This window comes from Vipera berus (assembly GCF_964194415.1).
Source record: "Vipera berus genome assembly, chromosome: 6".
In the NCBI taxonomy this organism is placed as follows: domain Eukaryota; kingdom Metazoa; phylum Chordata; class Lepidosauria; order Squamata; family Viperidae; genus Vipera; species Vipera berus.
Window position 1 is genome coordinate 79,873,306 of NC_138208.1, and position 19,402 is coordinate 79,892,707.

The following is a 19,402-nucleotide window of genomic DNA, read 5'->3' on the forward strand; positions in this document are numbered from 1 at the left end:
TGATAAAGGGGGCTGTTTGGCAGAATTTTAATTGCAGAGATTGAATTCAATCCAATATTTCTACTACTACTATCTTCTTTAATTTAACCTCTGCACATATATGTATGTGTGTGTGCGTGTGTGAGAGAGAACCAACCTCTGTCGAGGCTTAAAGTCTTATTATTTTGTATCAATTTAAAATCTACTTTTTATCATTAAAATCAAATCTCCAAGCAGTTTGGGGGGGGAGCTCAACATTGCACCAATGGGACTATTTCTTCCTATGGAAGGCAATTTTCTCTAGGAATATGGTTAGGGAAATCAAGATATAAATATGATCATGCCTGACACCTTTAGTCCCAAAGAACCTCTGGTCTCACTCCCACAATTTTTTTTCTTAAAAAAGAAAAAGAGTATCTCTTTTGAGTTGAATTTGACTCTGGCGATTTCATGGTCACATCCATCTAATTTTCTCAGAAGTAATATGGAAATTATTCGCCCTTAATATATTTGAGAATAACTTTTCCTAACCTTCCTACTCCAGCGTCGTGAATTATGGTGGAGGAAGTAGCAAGGTTTACCTCTGCTTAGCTTGTAAAAAAATTAGTCAAGGTTGGGCGGTTATTGCTACCTTACGTTCTTGAGAAGCATTTCTAACTTTTATAATTGATAAAGGCAAAACAAATGGGTTTTTTTTCATGGTTCATGGCTTAAACCACATTGCTCGATCGAGTGATTATGTGCCATCAACCTCACTGCTGACTCTTAGCGACCACAAAGATTTTCTCCATGATTTAAAGCATAGCTCCACTAATATTATAATCTGAACATTACATGCTGATTTTCTAAAGAGCCACATACTAATCCCTCTCCAAGTTTCACGAAGAGTAATAATCTCCTGCTATAAATTAGAGCTTAATTTTCTATTGTGTCTATTGGAGTTTCACCTTGTAACATATTGCTTCCCATATATGCAGAATTAAGCCTTGTCTTTTTCAGTGTTTCCCTTGGTCTTCCACCATAAGCCAGCAGCTCACATTTACCTATGAATTACATGCTATTTCTTAGATAAAACTTCCTGAATCTGGTGCCCTCCAGTTGTCTTGGATCTGACTGAGAATATATGAGAGTTAAAAAAAAAATCCAATAAATCTGGCACTGAGAGAATGCTGTCCTAGGCAAATGTGGTTAAGCAGAACTTAAAACATAAATAGAAAGATGGAAGAGCCTTGCCAGGAATGAAGTTTAACTGATATGTATGCACGCTATTGTAAAGAAGTAGTAAGAGCTTATTTTGTTACAGGAAACTGAAGTTGTTTTCAAGAAATCTGAATTCTTCCTTTTATGGTTTACTCATGAATCAATTGTAAATTTTAGCACAGCCTCACACTGAGCTAAAAAAGACTAAATTACTAAAATGGTAGATAATAAAGTCTGAAGTCTTGTTCCAGTTTTAGCAATACTGGAACAAACTTCAACTTACAGTATAAACCGCTTCATAGTTATTTACAGCACTCTCTATGTGGTTTACACTGTCAGAATATTGTCCCCAACAATCTGGTTCTCTTTTTACCAACCTCAGAAGGTTGGAAGGCTGATGGAAGTGTCAGTTTTAACCAGGGGTCTTCAAACGTGGCCCTTTTATGACTTGTGAACTTCGACTCCTCAGGGCTGGCTGAGGAATTCTGGGACTTGAAGTCCACAATTTGTAAAAGGGCCAAGTTTGAAGACCCCTGGTTTTAACTCTAGATTCCAAAATATGAACCTAACCCAAATTTGCAATGCTTCTCCAAGATGCACCAGGACAAATGAAACAGATCTTTAAAGAAAGAGCAGGCACCTTTTTAAATTCCTGCTCAGAGATGAGGGTTTTAGCCATCATCTTTAGATATAAGGTCATCAATCTGGAGCCCTCAAAATTCCCAGGGGGCACAGGAAGCCTATGGATAGAAAGGGATAATGCTAGATCCGTTTGGGTAGAGTCTTCACTACGGTTACAGCATGTGCTGCACCTGAAACCCACCAACAAGTAGGAGCAGCTGGTTCTTTTGTTTCTTTCTCTACTCAGTGGATGTTACCACGCTTCTGCTCATTTTCTCCGAAACCTGGGGCAGATTGTTGATTGCAAGCCATAACCTATCAAAGTTACGATTAAATTGGGAAGTAGAGTAGAAGAGTAGATAACTCTGAGATTCATACCCATAATGGGTATGGGTTGGGTTTTACTAATCTGTTTTAACCTACTTTTTAATGTGTTTTTAATGTGTTTTAACTTATTCGTGGGCATTTTGTTTAATCGTTTTTAATTTTTGTATCTTGTTTTTTTAATATGTATTGCCCTGTTCACTGCCCTGAGTCCTTCGGGAGAAGGGCGGTATACAAATAAAATTAATAATAATAATAATAATAATAATAATAATAATAATAATAATAATAATAATAATAATAATAATAATAATAAATAATAATAATAAATAATAATAATAATAATAATAATAATAATAATAATAATAATAATAATAATAATAATAATAATAATAATAATAATAATAATGAGATAGTCTGGTTCATTATACATCTGAATATTATCTGAAGGATGGGATGGAAGAAATGAAGCCATTCCTTACCTGGATTTTTCTTCCTTCAAATAAGGCTCTTGTTAATCAAAGCAAGTTCAGCCTGGAGCACAATGGCAAAAATCTCGTGCCTGGCGTTGTTCTTTTCTAAGCAGAAACAACTGGCATCAACCCATGGAAATGCATTGACAAGTCTCTTACCTCTGATTACACAGTTGACACGCAAAACAGTCCAAGTGGTAAACGTTGTCCTTGGCTCTCATCACCATCTCAAATGCGGGGATAAGCTTGCTACAGGCTGCACAGTTTCCAGTCACACCAAATAACCTGCCGATGGCGGGTGGGGAGAGCGGAAGGAACACAGAGAAAGAAGCGAAGATTGGGTGAGCAAACAAAGCGCCCAAGAATCAACCAGAAAAGAGCTAGAAGGCACTTTGCAGGTCTTCCAGTCCATCCCCAGCTCAAGCAGGAGACTCTATAGCAGGGCTCTTCAAACTCGGCCCTTTTATGACTCATGGACTTCAACTCCCAGAACTCCTCAGCCAGCATGCCTGGCTGAGGAATTCTGGGAGTTGAAGTCCATGAGTCATAAAAGGGCCGAGTTTGAAGAGCCCTGCTCTATACCAAGGGTAGGCAACTTTGTCTCTTTTATGACTCATGGACTCAAATTCCTGAGCTATGCTGGCTCAGGAATTCTGGGACTTGCAAGTCCATGAGTCATAAAAGAGCCAAGGTTGCCTATCCCTGCTCTATACCATTTCAGACATGTGGCTGTCCAGTCTTTTTTTTAAAACTTGCCACAACTTCCGGTGGCAAGCTGTTCCACTGGTTAATTGTCCTCACTGTTAGGAAGTTTCTCCTTAATTCCAGGTTGCTTCTCTCCTTGAATAGTTTCCATCCATTGTTTCTTGTCCTGCCCTCTGGTGCTTTGGAAAATAAGTTGACTCTCCCTTCTTTGTGGCAACCTCTCAAATACTGGAAGACTGCTATTATGCCTCCACTAGCCCCTTCTTTTCTCTAGACTGGCCATATCCAATTCCTCCAACTGTTCTTCACATGTTTTTGTCTCCCTGTTGTTCCTACTATCATATACAGGTAATCCTCGACTTACAACAGTTCATTTAGTGACTGCTCAAAGTTACAATGATGCTTAAAAAATTGACTCAGGACTGTTTTTCACACTTATGACCTTTGCAATATTGCCATGGTCACGTGATCAAAACTTAGACCCTTGGCAACTGATTCATATGTATGATGGTTGCAGCATCCTGGGGTCATGTGTTCCCCCCCTTTTGTGACCTTCTGACAAGCAAAATCAATGAGGAAAGCCAGATTCACTGATCAACCGTGTTACCGGCTTAACAACTACTGTGATTCACTTAACAGCTGTGAGAAGAAAGGTCGTAAAATGAGGCAAAACCCACTTAACAAATGTCTCACTTAGCAGGAGAAATTTGGGGCTCAGTTGAGGTTGTAAGTCAAGGACTATCTGTATTTGTTTTCACTTATGAAACTAACTTTATTTTTTGTTTTTTGTTTGTCTTTTTTAAAAAAATACAATTTGGCGCAAAGAGGGAAAAGAAAAAGAAAGAAGACCGCTTGACATCTATTGTTTGCAAATAAGCCCTTTACCATCATAACATAATGTTTACCACTTGTCTCTAGAACTACCGTTATTAATCTGCGGTGCATTAAAGTCTTACCATTTCAATATGTGGGGGGGGGGAGGAGAGGCGGGGAAAGAAAGTTAAAAAAAAATCACATTAGTGAGCCGTACACATGCAGCACGAAAAAGGCTGAAGATCTGAAGGCAGCCATGGGACAACATTGCAAAAACCACGGCCTTGGTGCTATTTATTTATAATATGCATACACTTGAGCATAAGAGGAAATAATACTTTGGGGCTGGTGGGGAGAAGCTAGTCTCCCAGTCATTTTTGACACCTAGTGCTAAAAGCTTTACCATTATTAAAGAACGTTTTATGAAGAAGTCATTTAAAGTGTCAGAAAGCATTAGTGGTTCACGCACCTTCCAACCCTAAGCAATGCTTATAGCTATGATTATGTTATAGAAAGAGCCTATTAAAGTAAATGAGGCAGTCAACTATATATAGCCACATTAGAAATGCTGTATATTACAGTATACTCTGGGAGCAATTTGAAGACTCTACTCAAATGCCTTAACTTTAAGCTCTGCCATGCTACTCTTTGTTCCAAGTAATTGAAAAGATAAGGTTGGAGAGAAGATTGAACCCTCCACCTTGCTATTTATTTGTTTTTATTTATTTTTCACATTTTTGAGCTGCCCATCTCCCTTAGACATTATTTCTCCAGGAGTCCCTAAAGATGTGGTTCTGTCAGTGGGCCAGATGACTCCAGGCTGATATGGAGGCAATCAAATGGCTAGAATGAAGGTATCTATTGCCACTATGGGGTGATAGTAGTGTTTTGTGGGTTGTGAATCTTTAATGCTGTGAGATGCTTTTTGTGAGTTGGGTGGCCATATGGGTGGCCATATATAAATTTATTATATTAACAGATATTAATAAAAGGCACCTTAAACTGACTCTATCACCTAAGGATCCCAAATGTACCACCCTTATAAGATTCTGGTTCATGCATCTCCAAGATAATACAGTAGACAGAAAACAAGATTACAATAAAGGTCATTAAAAATTGCTATCCACAAACATGGGCCAAAAGCCTGTTGAACAAAATAGATTTCAGAGCTCGCTTACTTTTTCCTGCTGTATATTATTTTTCTAAATAACTCAAGGCAGCAAACATCTCCAACACACCTTCCTGCTCCTATTTTTCTCACAACAACCCTGTGAGGTGAATTGGGCTGAGACAGAATGACTGGTCCAAGGTCACCAAGCTGGCTTTCATGCTTAAAGTGAGGCTAGAACTCACTGTGCCTAGCGACTGGCCCAAAGTCACCCAGTTGGCTTTCATGTCTAAGGTAGGACTCAACATTTCTTGGTTATTAGCCCAACGTCATCTAGCTAGCTTTCGTGGCTAAAGCAGGACTAGAACTCACAGTCTCCCACTTTCCACCCTGCTATCTTAACCACTAGACCAAACTGGCCTGCTTCCCTGGGAGGACTGCTGGGTCAATGTTACCGCCAAGGACAAAGTGTGGTGGCTATTAAAAGGATGTCTTGGTAGCTAGTCCGCTTCCATTTACCTCGCACAGAGCAAAGATCAACAATCCCCCTTCAGATGACTGGGCTAAATTGGATAAGCAAGCTCATGCTTGACAAGGTTGTCCTTGAGCCATGCTGGATGGCTTTACAATTAGTAATCCATCCTTTGAACTGAAGCTGGAAACTTGGGATAGCCAGTGCAGGACAGTGTTATTCTGCAATAGCAGATTTCCCCAGCTAGCAGTCTAGCCAACCATCCTGGCCTTTTTAGCCTGATTTATCTTACTTGTAAAAACCTGTTTGTTGTTAAGGTATGCTTTTATTTATGCATTTATATGGTTTCATTACGCTGTTGTAAAGCCAGGAGAGATAGTAATTTAATAAAAAGTAAAAACTGTACGCTACCAATGCAGCTACTAAGTCCTCTTCACTAGCAACACCACACAGCATACAGTACATTGCAGTGTAATTATCACCATAGAAGCTTTCAGCGTTGTGTGTTTCTATCAAGCATTGTGTAGTGAGTTAGCCTAGAGGGGAGGTGTTAGGTCAAACAGGAAGACACACCAGCTAATGAAAATAACTCTCTCTCCAACACAGAATAAGAAAAATGCACATTCCTTCAATATTCATCTATCTTTCAAGTAGGGAAAAAAGAGGAAAAAACAGTGATGAGAAAGCAGACTGATGCTATTTATGGGAGCACCTTTTGCCGGCGTCAACCTCCCATCGTCCTGTGCGCTCCCACAGAGAGGGCCTCCTCAGGGTGCCGTTGGTCAGGGAATGCCAACTGGCGGCCCCCAGGGGGAGGGCGTTCTCTGTGGGCACACCTGCCCTATGGAACCAACTCCCCGTTGAGCTCCGGATAGCTCCCGACCTTCGCTCCTTTCGCCGCGACCTGAAAACTTGGTTATTTGAGCTTGCCGGCCTGGACTGAGGGATTGGGATTTTTTAATTTTTAACTTTTAGAATGTGTTTTATTTATTAGGGCTAATTTAATTTAATTTATTTTAACTTTGTATATTGTATATTGTGTTTTAATTGCCCTGCACACCGCCCTGAGTCCTTCGGGAGAAGGGCGGTATATAAATCCAATAATAATAATAATAATAATAATAATAATAATAATAATAATAATAATAATAATAATAATAATGATAATAATAATGGAGATACTGCTACTTTGCTACTAGTGTCATGTGTAGGCTGGGGCGATATGTTTGACAATAAAGGGACAGAACAGAACAAAATAACAAGAGTTGGAAAGGCCCTTTGAGGTCTTCTAGTCCAACCCTCTGCTCAAGCAAGAAACACTATACCAGCGCCCCCCAACCTTTTGGACACCAGGAACCGGTTCTGTGGAGAGGGGATTTTCTCCAGACTGGAGGGGGCATGATTTCACATGCTATCTGCATCTCATGGATGGGGGCTTCATTTGTTTACACAGCCCGTTTTCTGATATGCTGCAGCCTGGTGCCAGTCTGTACTATTTCAGACAAATGATTGTCCAGTCTCTTCTTAAAAAGTTCCAGTGATAGAATACCCACAACTTCTGAGGGCAACCCATTCCTCTGGTTAATTGTTCTCACTGTCAGGAAATTTCTCCTTAGTTCCAGGTTGTCTCTCTCCTTGACTAGTTTCCATCCGTTCCTTCTTGTCCTGCCTTCAGATACTTTGGATAATAGGTTGACCCCCGTCTTCTTTGTGGCAGCCCCTCAAATATTGTTGTTGTTGTTAGTTGCGAAGTCGTGTCCGACCCATCGCGACCCCACAGACAATGTTCCTCCAGGCCTTCCTGTCCTCTACCATCTTCTGGAGTCCATTTAGGCTCACGCCTACTGCTTCAGTGACTCCATCCAGCCACCTCATTCTCTGTCGTCCCCTTCTTCTATTGCCCTCAATCTTTCCCAGCATGAGGCTCTTCTCCTCAAATATTAGAATACTGCTAATGCCCTTCTTTTTTCACTGAACTATATATACCCAATTCCTGAAGCTGTTTTTTATATGTTTCAGTCTCCAGACCTCGAATCATTTTTGTAGTTCTTCTCTGCACTATTCCCAGAGCCTCAACATCTTTTTTATATTTTAAAAATATTTTTTATAGATTGTGGTGATCAAAACTGCTTGCAGTAATCCAAGTGTTACCAAGGCATTATGAAGCAGTGCTAAGATCAATTGGGTGATTAGAAGCTTGTTAACCCTTTGCAAAACAGATATTTGTGTGTGTGTGTGTGTGTGTGTGTGTGTGTGCCCTGCAGACACTTGCAAAGAATGCATTGTTCAAAACTGTACCAAGGTTGTCTCCCCCCACCCCCCCAAAAAACAACCCCTGATTATATTACAAGGAATAAACTAGCTCCCCACACATGCAGGAAGAATGGTTGTTTTGGAATTTTGCATTATAAACTTTGGTTTTGGGCTTAACTCATGATCCATTGTTTGTTATCAATGCGAATGTGAACCTATTTAATGCTTAATACATCTAAATAGACTTTCTTTCTTTTTTTTTAAAAAAAGGAATTGCTATACTTTGTCCATAGCCTGCTAATGCCATTTGCAACTATGATAGTAAATAGATGAAAATGCCACATCCACCACTTTGCTTTTCAACATCAGGCTGACAGCAGAAAAATATAATGGCTCTCCAGGGAAATTCCAAATTAAAAACAGTTTTAAGCTAATGAATTCAAAGGTGCTACAGGAGGAATGTCAGGACTGACAACATAGACAATGAATACGAAACCTGCTTTGTAAATCTGCACCACTCAGGCCAAATTCAGTGAGTTCTGATACAGAAAGAATTCCTTGCTATCCACAAGTTGAATACCATTCCAGCGTATCTGTATATGCACACGGACGCCCCCCAACACACACATATCTACACAAGACACACAAGGATTTTTTTTTACTACATGAAACTCACACCTAGTGCCTCTGTAGATATGTTGGGCGACACAGCCAAATCCTATTGTTTTGAAAACTGTAGGAACTGCTGTCCAGAATGAGGGAAAGCATCATTTGATAGGCTGATTTTAGTGATGTTTTTATGTCCTGATCTATCCCTCCCTCCCTTTCTTCCATTTTACTGATGTTGTTACCTAGTTTGGCAATGAAATGTCTGCAAGAAAACCAAAAAGCTCAGACAGCACCAAGGACCTCCCAACTTCAACCCTGATCTACAAATATTCTCTTCTTTAAATGTCAGTCTGTACAATAAACTTTTAGCGTGCCTTTGTTCTGCTTCAACAATAGCCATCCGGACTGACTTAAACATCGTGGCGTGGTCATGCACATAATCCTTAGTCTGACAGCATTATGAAAATCAGCCTGGATTGAGGGGAAAATTGCTATTACTAACAGCCCTGAGACACTTGTGAAATGCGACCTCAATGAAGCCAGGAGGTATTGTATGCCTAAGGTCTGTGACATCACAGGCATCACTGACCGGTTCTGAAACCAATTATTTGTCAAGTTCCTCTTTGTTAGAGCTTATTAAGTGGATGGTTAACTACTGTGGATTCCTTAATCTGAATAATTTGGCAACCGAATGGATTCAGTGACCTAAATTCCCACTTTCAAGAGCCAATTTGTACACGGATCCGGGCTAACCTGAATGATACCTCAGCACTTTAATATTGAAATGACTGAACTGGAAGCTATGGATATAATTCTTCTTTTATTTTTAGTCTAAGATCAAATTTTGACACAGAAATCCAGATGCTCCATCTGGTGATGATCAAGAGAACTTCTAGTCCAGCTCATAACAGGCCCTTCTCCATGTCTGCACCAACATTCTGAAATGGCCCCACCAGGCTCTTTCCAGCTGTATTTTTCTGGTTCATGATTATTATTATTTTTTAAAAAAATATCTCAGTAGCCTAACTTTTGCTATGTAAATGGTTATTTTTATTTTATTTATTTTTATTTTTCACACACCCCCCAAGCAGCATTATTACAAAGTCAGCTTAATTGCCACCAACAATCTGGGTCCTCATTTTACCTACCTCGGAAGGATGGAAGGCTGAGTCAACCTTGAGCCTGGTGGGATGCGAACCTGCACTAATTGCAGGCAGCTGGTGTTACTTAAGGAGGCATTAGCCCACTGCTCCACCAAGGCTCAGCAGGATGTTGATGTGTGAATGTCAATTTATACATTTTGTTTATTAATCAAATTTATATGGCTGCCTGTCTTACAGAAAGTAACTCTGAGCGGTATACCACATAATCAATTTTATCAAAATAGTGGAAGTGGCTGATTGAATCCTGCTCCTTTTTAAAGTATGTATGATAAATGTTAAAAGAGGGGGCTTTGATTGCCCAGTAGGATCCCCCATTTTGATGTTGTTAACTGCTCCAATAGGCACCCTTGTGTGAAAAGTCGACCACTGTTGCAATTCTGCACCTTTGTTGGCTTTTAAAATGTGCTTTAATTTTACTTGGCTTTATTCAACCTATTTTCATTTTATTTTATGATGTTGTGATTGTACAGCTTTGGTCGGCCACAGTACCATAAAATCTTTATTACGGTGAAAAGGCCAGCAAAATAAACTTTTGATAAACGATGATTAAAGACAAAAGATAGGGTTTAAAAAAAACTAATAAAATGCCTGTGAGTCATGAGATGTCCTAAATACAATAATAAAATTAATCCATAATCTTGCAAATTTCTAGTGAGATTTTGAAGGCGACAGCATTGGAAACTTGCAATCACGATCTGGCTATTTTGTTTTTTTGTGAGATAGCATGGTAATGAGCAAAGCTTGACAAATCACTGATCCTTGGTTTATAGTGTTGTGAGCCTCTGTCAGTGATGAATACACTAAAAAAGGCCTGAGCAGAAGGTGTGGTTTTTTTTTCAAAAAAAAAAAAAGGCAACCAAAAACTCAGCCAATTACTGGCGGTCCTTGACACATGATCACAGCTGAGCCAAAATTTCTGTTGCTAAGCAAGACAGATTTAGTTGAGTAACTTTTCCCATTTTACAACCTTTCTTGTCATAGTTGTTAAATGAATCACTGCAATTGTTAAGTTATTAAGACAGGGTTTTTTTTAAGTGAATCTGGCTTCCCCCATTGACTTTGCTTGTCAGAAGGTCCCATAAGGTGTTCACATGACCCTAGGGACACGGCAACTCTCATACATATGAGTCAGTTGCCGAGCAGCTGAAATTTGATCATGTGACCATGGGGGGGACACTGTAATGGTTGTAAGTGTCTAAACCGGGCGGTAAGTCAATTTCTCCAGTGTTGTTGTAACTTTGAATGATCACTGAACTGTTATAAATCGAAGACTACCTGAAATTAACAGGTTGTGTTTGCCAAAAACATTTCATTCCATTAATTTGTCATTCCACAGATTGTATGAACCCAGAAAATGGATCAATTCTGCAATCAAATTAAGTGTGTTCCTACTTTTCTGGCCTGGTAACTTGAAATGGCTGTGTAAATATAAACGTACTTTTGAAACAGACAACTATTTAAAGTTACAATTGCCAAAACATTTTAGGGAGATATTTTTGCCAGCGAGATTAGAACAGCTTGATACAATGGTCAGATATGGGAGGTTCCATTCTACACCATATGATTTTTTTTGTGGAGTAGTAGTAGATTTGATATTTTTTATTGTTGTTTAAGAGGGTGAGATACAGGTACCTTGGTTCATATATTAAATGAATGGGAACCCCATATCAAAACAACATACCTTATGTGTGGCCAGAATCCGAAAACATCATTTAATACACCACAGTATTCGAGTAAAATGGTTCGGCTGAGATCGGCATATGTGGGACTGATTGGGGTAGATTGTAGGGGTGATACTGAAATATAATTTTATCTTATTTTACTTATCTATATATTAAATTGTTGTATTTTACTCCAATTTCATTTTAAATTGTTTTTGTAGAATTTTATTAATAATTTGTGTTTGGAAATCTGTATTTTGATATGGCCTGTGGGGTAATGAATAAACTAAATGTCTGGCCTGACAGGGTTACATGGATTAAATGAACTTGTTTTGTTGCCCCCAACAATTTTGAAGGGCAGGAATACATTTCAGTTGTGTCTAAAACTGATGTTTAATTTTAAATCGAGATTAACAATAAATAAAAAATAAATTTCTGCTGTTCCCACAGCATACTATGTCCAAAAAAAATCACTGCAATTAGTTTTATGGTTTACCCTCAGTTGATTTGCATAATTTGTTAAGTAAATCTTCCTCACAATGTACTAACTCAGGAATTGTCCAGTGCATACTTAGCCTATTCCTAACACACTGTGTAAATCAATCAGATACCACTAGGATATCACTGAGGGTAACTGCATTGATATCTCTTGAGGAAAATCTTGTTCCTTTTAAAGAACATTTGATTATTAATGTCTCTGAGAGACTCACACTGGATACTGTGTTGGTGTGACAGGCAGCTAAGATCACTTTTTTTTAAAAAAAATACTAACTAGGGTCCCACTAGATTAAATAAATCCCCTTTAATTTTGTTAGTTACTATAGGAATAAGGAATGTATAGACTTGAAATTTCTGGTGAAGAAAAAGAAAGAAAATCCAGAATTATGATGGTAAACGAGTGAAGGCATAATGCTGTAAGTACAGGCAATCCTTGATTTACAACCACAATGGAGTCCAAAATTTCCATTGTTAAGCAAGGCAGTTGTTAAATGAGTCATGCCCAATTGTATGACCTTTTTTGCCATGGTTGTTAAATGAATCGCTACAGTACTTAAATCATGCAGTCATTAAGAGAATTTTGTTTCCCCCCATTAACTTTGGTTGTCAGAAGCTCCCAAGGAAAGTTGCCAATCACAATCCCAGGACCCTGGGACACCACAACCATTGTAAATACAAGCTGGTGGCCAAGCACCTGACGTTTGATCACGTTAATGTGGGGATGTTGCAATGGTCATAAGTGTGTGAATTGATCATAAGTCACTTTTTTCATTGCCACTGTAACACTAAACGGTCATTAAACAAACATTTGTTAAGTCAAGGATGACTTGTACAGACTATACAGGCTTTTGTAAACAGGGTATTCTATCAAGTCTCAAGTATAGAAGATGGATCAAATTAAAAATAAGAAAGAAAATCACTCCCACTCCTCACTAGCACTGATGATGTTACCTAGTTGGACAATGAAACGTCTGCAAGAAACCAACCAAGCTCAAAGAGCACCAAGGACCCTTCATTTCAATCCTGACCTACAAATATTCTCCTTTATTAGAAAGAAATGTATAATGATTATTATTTTCTTTTTCCTTATTTTCTTAAAATAAGGCCACTGAATGCTATATTACATATTGAAATAACATTAATCATAATACTTCTATAAAAAAAATTATCATGCTGTGTTCTTCTTGAGGGACTTGTGGTCACCTACTACTTCGTAGCGGACTGCAGATGCCTTCACAAAGCTTTTGTTGAAGAAAAAAACCAGGAGAATTTTATTCTGCTTTCAGTATTTGGAAGAAAAGTGAATTATAAATCCAACACGTAAATAAAATGAATTACTGCATTTTCATCCAGCACTGAAAAAACTCCAAGACTGGGTTTATCCAACAAACTCAACTTTAAACTTGCATCACCCAAACACAGCTGTGGTGTTCACATAACATACAATGCCCCAAGAAATAAATTATTGGGATTTATTTATTTCAACAAGACTTTGAGATGGAGAAAAGCACTGATTTAGCTTTGTCCTGTGGGATGAGGGTTCTTAATTACTGTTGGTGGTACAACTTTCCTCAGTTTTGATCAGGTATTATTTTTTGTGATTGTTTTAAAGTAATTTAAAAATTGTTTTAATTATGTTTATGCATGCGTTGCAAGCCATGAAGAGTTGGCATTTAACTAGAGCAGCATATTGGTCCGAAATAATAAATAAATAATACCCTAACATGGTAGTCCAGTCTTATAATATAATAGCTTAATATGATAATCTAGTTCACACATGTTGAAACATATGGGTTTCTGTGGGTGGGTTCCCAAATGCGGGTGGGTTCCTCAACTAAAAATGATCACAATCAACTCAACCTCATTTAGTCTCTTGTATCCAGAAGCAACATCAAAGGATTGTAGAGCTGATTGAGAAGACATAGGGTCTTTTATCATCTCACCTACTTCTTCTTAAAAGGAGATATGGAGAAGAACATCTTGGGGATATATTAAGATATGCACAAGTTAGTATGGGGGAAACACTTTTTCAAATACTGAGAACACTCAACCTTAGTATTTGGTTTCCATCAGAGGACAGGGAAATAATCTTGGGAAAGTCACAATCATGCAAGAAAGCTGTAAAGTCACCCTAGTTATCGAACCTGTTTAGAAATATCAGATGCTGATTTGGGGGCTGGAGAGTCATCCCCTTTAGTTCGTACTTGCTTGAACTAGTCCTACAAATGTCCAAAATCCTTAATAAAAGGAGAAGAAAAGAGAAAAAAAACCAGTAGGGGTTCTAAAGAAAAAGGAGCTGAAGTAGTCATCATTCAAAATCAAATCCTTATTCACTGAAACAGGAAAAAAACCCTTCACTTAAAACAAAACAAAACAAAACAACAACAACAACAAAACAATGGCTTGGTGTCTTATCCCAATTTAGATAATTAAAAAAAACAAACCACCATCAGACATATTGTCCAATAATGTTGCATCTTGCAGCTTTTAGTTATTAAAAACCCCATTCAAAAGCACGCCATTTTAAGGCCATGTAAGAGATCCTTTCTAGCTAGCAAGGGGTAATTCTGAACACAGCTATTTATTTAGAAGATTTCCCCCTCTTCCCGTTATTGTTGATCTTCTACTTTTTCTTCTTGTTTTGCTGTTATTATCATACAACTCTAGAGTCCTATGTTGAAATTCTAGACTTAGTTCTTTCTTTTCTGCTGTCCCCAATTTCAATTGCTTTCTTTCCCCCCTGAGCATTTATCAGCTACCTGATTAGAATTTGTTTCCACACAAACCATTGATCATCAGCCTATTACTAGGCAAATGACAGTTAATTACCCACTACATTAACCACTGGGACCCGAGACCTGATTCTCCTGCCATCAGTCAACATGATAAATGTGGCAAGTTCAGTAATGCATAGCCAGCCCCAAGCTTCCTGCTATAGTTTGAACAACCCTCAATCTCACTTCCAAACCCAGGAAAATCTATGGCAATCTGCATAATTACAAGCTCTAGGTTAATAACAGACAAATGATTTGTTGCATCTAAACAAAGTCCTTGGAACAGGGCTGGTCTCCTGTGGTTTTCCTAGGCTGGTTGTGCTCTGCCATCAGTGAATTTTTGACTATAATGCGCATTTAAAAGAAAAGAGAGGGGGGGGGGGAAACAAAGAAAAGAACTGCATCTCCTGATGCTATACCTCCCCTCAATTTGTTGCTCACCAATTTATGGATCCTACATATGTGATTTTTAATCATTAAAGAACTCTTGGAGCAATATTATCTTAATTATTCTCTGCTGTAAGCAGGGAATTAGACTTCAGATAAAATTTTCTTCTTCCGCTGACTTTCTCTGCCTCGCTGGAGGCTCCATCAGTTTTCATCTGCACCTGGACTCTGAAATCCTAATGATGAATTATTGCCCTTTTTCCTAAGAGGGCGAACCTTACAAGGGAACATTTTACTGAACTGTCAAGCTCACAGACTGAGTGCGGAGATGCGGAAATCTGATCTAATTTACTGCAAAACGATGCACTTGTTAGACTTTCTCCCCTCGGTTTCGCTCCCAAGGATCAAGAGATCAGTCAGTAGCCAGCACGGCCTCCTCATGTACTGAAGAAAAAGAATGAGTAGGGTTGGCATCAGTTAGCTTCTGAAAGGAGGCTCACAATAATGAGAACTGAAGCCGAGTTTGTTGATGCTATGTAGAAAGAACAAATCAACTTACAAAGAGCAATAGCTTTTCTTCTGATGTTAGTCCTACCCATCGTTTCTCACTCCTCTGCTGGATTCTTTAAATGTCTCCACACCCATTGTGATTAGATTCTAGCTTTTTTATTTTTGCAAATCAAAGGCCCAGGTGATAAAACCCAGATCCGAATGTCAGTAACCAGATAGGGGATAGATGATCCTGCAGGTCCTGGGTAGGCTTTGGTGAGGATGGGACAGACTCTGCTACTGAAAACAAAATTAATAGGGTGCTGGAGGCCCTGGGGAAATGTGGAGGGTACGGGCTTTTCAGACCCCATTATGATTACCAACCAACCAGTGTTAACTAGTTAAAAACATGGAATTCTACTACAGATCTATTTCAAACAGTACTGCTTGTGAATCGCTACTATCTGTTGGACAGTGTTGGGCTTCAAGGTTTAGTGCATAATCCTTACCTCTGAAGATGCCACCATAGTTCATCTTGTCTCTGAAAATGCCAGCCATAGTTGCAGTGAAACATCGTGACATTTGTTGCCTAGACCACCGTTGCTTTTCAGGAACTCCAAGAGTTATGTACATCTCCTTGAGAAGTGTTTTTCAGACTCTTCTTGTTAAATCAAGACTATCCCAATATAGAACCTTAGCATACAGCAGCAGTCAATATCATTTTACTCAATATCTCCAAATTACATTCTGTATTCAGTAGGGAGATGTTCAATACCTTCCATCAGTGGCCGCCATGGATTCCTGAACCGCAAAGAAGTAGAAACCTGACAGGTTTAAAGCCATAGGTAGGACCTAGAATTCCATTTCCGCTGTCACTTACCACACTGCCTTCAGCCCTGGAAAGACAATTCTCTAGGCAACAAATTATCTACAGAGGAACTGCTTCTATGATTACATGGATTTAGACAGAATATTGCATTTGCAGATTTGAGGTGTCGAGAGTAAACATGGACTATGTGTGGGAAGATGCAGGTTCTAGTCCTCCCTGTGTCCGCTTGAGACTGTCAATCCCTCTCATGCCTAATCAGCAGAAAGTTCCGCAAATGATCAGATGAAAAATGGAAGTCCTTGTTGGCATCATGCATTAATAGGTTTTGTTGAAAGGACTGCAAAACAACCAAACCCTGCGGCTAAGTGATACAAATACTAGGAATAACCACAACATATTTGGTGGGTTGTACAGAAATCAATGAATCAATAAGAGATCCTGCCCCTAACAATTGTACATTCTGGCACTGTAGTCCCAAGACATCTGGTGTTACTTGTTAGCGAAGGCTGATCTAAGAGAAAGGCTGAAAAGAAAAACCATCACCCGAAAGAAACACCAACGAGAGTTGAAGAAACGTCACTGAACGAAGAGTACCAGCCATGAACTACTAGCAGAGCACCTAGTATTCTGGGTACTCTACTCTACAAAACAGTTTGAAGAAGTTGAGCTATTAGCTGATTGAGAACATCTGTATTTATTTTTTAACCTTTAATCAAAAGAGTGAGCTGATATTTTTGGTCAAGCCAGAAACTCCACATTCTTCTGAAAATTGCACTCCAGGCAATATTCAGTAACGTAATGATCATATCAAAGTTGGGAACATAATGGTTTTGGTTCAAGAAGAGATGCAGACACCCGTGGAACTGTGGCTCTTAAGTTAGTTGCTGAATTATGACTTCAAACAACCTTGATTTATAGCCATATTGCTTGAGGTTACTGGGAGATGTAATTTGGGCCAACAGATATTCTTTCCCCAGAATATTGATTTTAAATATTTTGCAAATAGAAGCCAGTCTGATAAAGCTACATGTGCATCTGCTTGTGGAATTAACCAATTTTTCCAATTGTTCAAATACTCTGAACGATCAACTAAACAGCATGCTGAGTTTCCTAGTATGTAGCATGCCAAGACATAACATAAACTAATGTTATATATCAAGCTTTGCATGTTGCACAAATGGAACCACTAAATTTTGAGTTGTAATGAAGTGTGTTGTAATGAGAGTTGAGGTTCTGACATCTTAAAAGTTGGTAAGGTTGAGAAACACTGGGCTGGATTATGTTTACAGACGCTAACATACACATATTTAAATAGGACCTACAAAAGAAAAAAAATGGGAGCAAACCTTTGCCCAGGTTCGCCTGGTGCGCCAGTTGCGGCCCTATCTAGACCGGGATGCCTTGCGCACAGTCACTCATGCGCTCGTGACCTCTCGTCTAGACTACTGTAATGCTCTCTACATGGGGCTGCCCTTGAGGTCCACCCGGAGACTCCAACTGGTGCAGAATGCAGCCGCGCGAGTTATCTTGGGAGTTTCCCGATACTCCCATGTTACACCTTTGCTCCGCGAGCTGCATTGGCTACCGGTTGCTCTCCGGGTGAGGTTCAAGGTGTTAGTTATGACTTACAAAGCCCTTCATGGCATGGGTCTGGATTACCTACGGCAACACCTGCGGCCGGCGTCAACTTTCCTCCGTCCAGTGCGCTCCCACAGAGAGGGCCTCCTCAGGGTGCCGCCGATCAAAGAATGCCGATTGGTGACCCCCAGGGGGAGAGCGTTCTCTGTGGGTGCGCCAGACCTTTGGAACCGCTTACCGGTTGAGCTCCGGATGGCCCCCGACCTTCGCTCCTTCCGGCGCGATCTCAAAACATTCTTTTTTGAACAAGCTGGCCTGGTCTGACGGGATGGGGTTGGGTTTTTAAAACTAGTTTTAACTTTAATATGTATTGATTTTATGGGCATGATGTTTAATGGCTTTTTAATTTTTGTATTCGATTTTTATTGTGTATTGCCCTGAGTCCTTCGGGAGAAGGGCGGTATAGAAATCAAATTATTAAATTAAATTAAATTAAATTGAGTTATTTGACACTTTGGTTTGGCTCCATTGTGCTCGCATGTCAAAATTCAAAAAGAAGTCCTCACCCATACCTACAGTTTAAGATTTTGCCTAAAAACTGGAGATATTGCTGTTTGAAAAAGTACCTTAAATGAAGTTCAATCCATGCCTTGTTCTGAAGCTGGTAATCACAGTTTCTCAACTTGAACAAGTGGTGGCTGGTTGCAGACTTTTGCCTTTTATTTAGTCCCATGTTGCAGGGAGAAAGAGCATGAACAAAGAGCATGAACAAAAACCCTGGGAATCGTGCTTTAAAAACTAAGATACTATTTTCCAAAGTCAATCTCATCTTTAGAATCTCAGCCGGCTGACAGTCATATAATACAGATGAAATATCTGAACTCTAGCTACCTGAAACGTTTCAACTACCGTATGTTTAATGCATTGTAAGACTCCAAAGGAGTTTTCTCAGGGTGATTTTTTACCAACAGTTGCCTTGTGAAAAATAATGCTCTACCTTCATCCTTTGCATCAAACACAGGGGGTATGCTCTTACTTAGGATAACTCGGGCACAATGTTCAGCAGTGTGTTCCAATCTCAGAATTTTTGTCTCCAGAGTCAAGCATCTAGGCACAGATGTGAGCAACCAATGAGGCATTGCTGGAATATGGACTATTTCAATAGATTGGTTGGGTAATAATCTCTACAAAAAGGTGACCTTCTCATCGTAATGGGCTATAACTCCCCAAAATTTAAAAAAAAACATGGCAAAGTATTCTAGGAGTTAAAATCCCAACACATAAGATCAAGCTAACTTGGAGTAAATATAAATTATATATAATCTAAAAAAATATTAAACATATCAAAAAGTAAATCACTTTTAATCTGAGCCACTTCCCCCCCCCCCCGCAGTAAAGAAGTAAGTTGTTATTGCCTTCTAGGATATGCTTTCCATTTCTGACTCTAATCCAGAGATCTTCAAATT

At 39.1% G+C, this 19,402-nt stretch overlaps 1 protein-coding gene across 2 annotated transcripts in view; it reads right to left on the reverse strand.

Moving 5' to 3' along the window:
* LMO3 (LIM domain only 3) overlaps nucleotides 1-19,402 on the reverse strand; it is a 104,328-nt gene that overhangs the window by 10,537 nt on the left and 74,389 nt on the right. For both annotated transcript variants that reach the window (XM_081330246.1, XM_081330247.1), the window contains exon 3: nucleotides 2,757-2,882. In XM_081330246.1, the coding sequence (XP_081186372.1) occupies nucleotides 2,757-2,882 (126 nt within the window). The remainder of the gene's footprint in view (nucleotides 1-2,756; nucleotides 2,883-19,402) is intronic.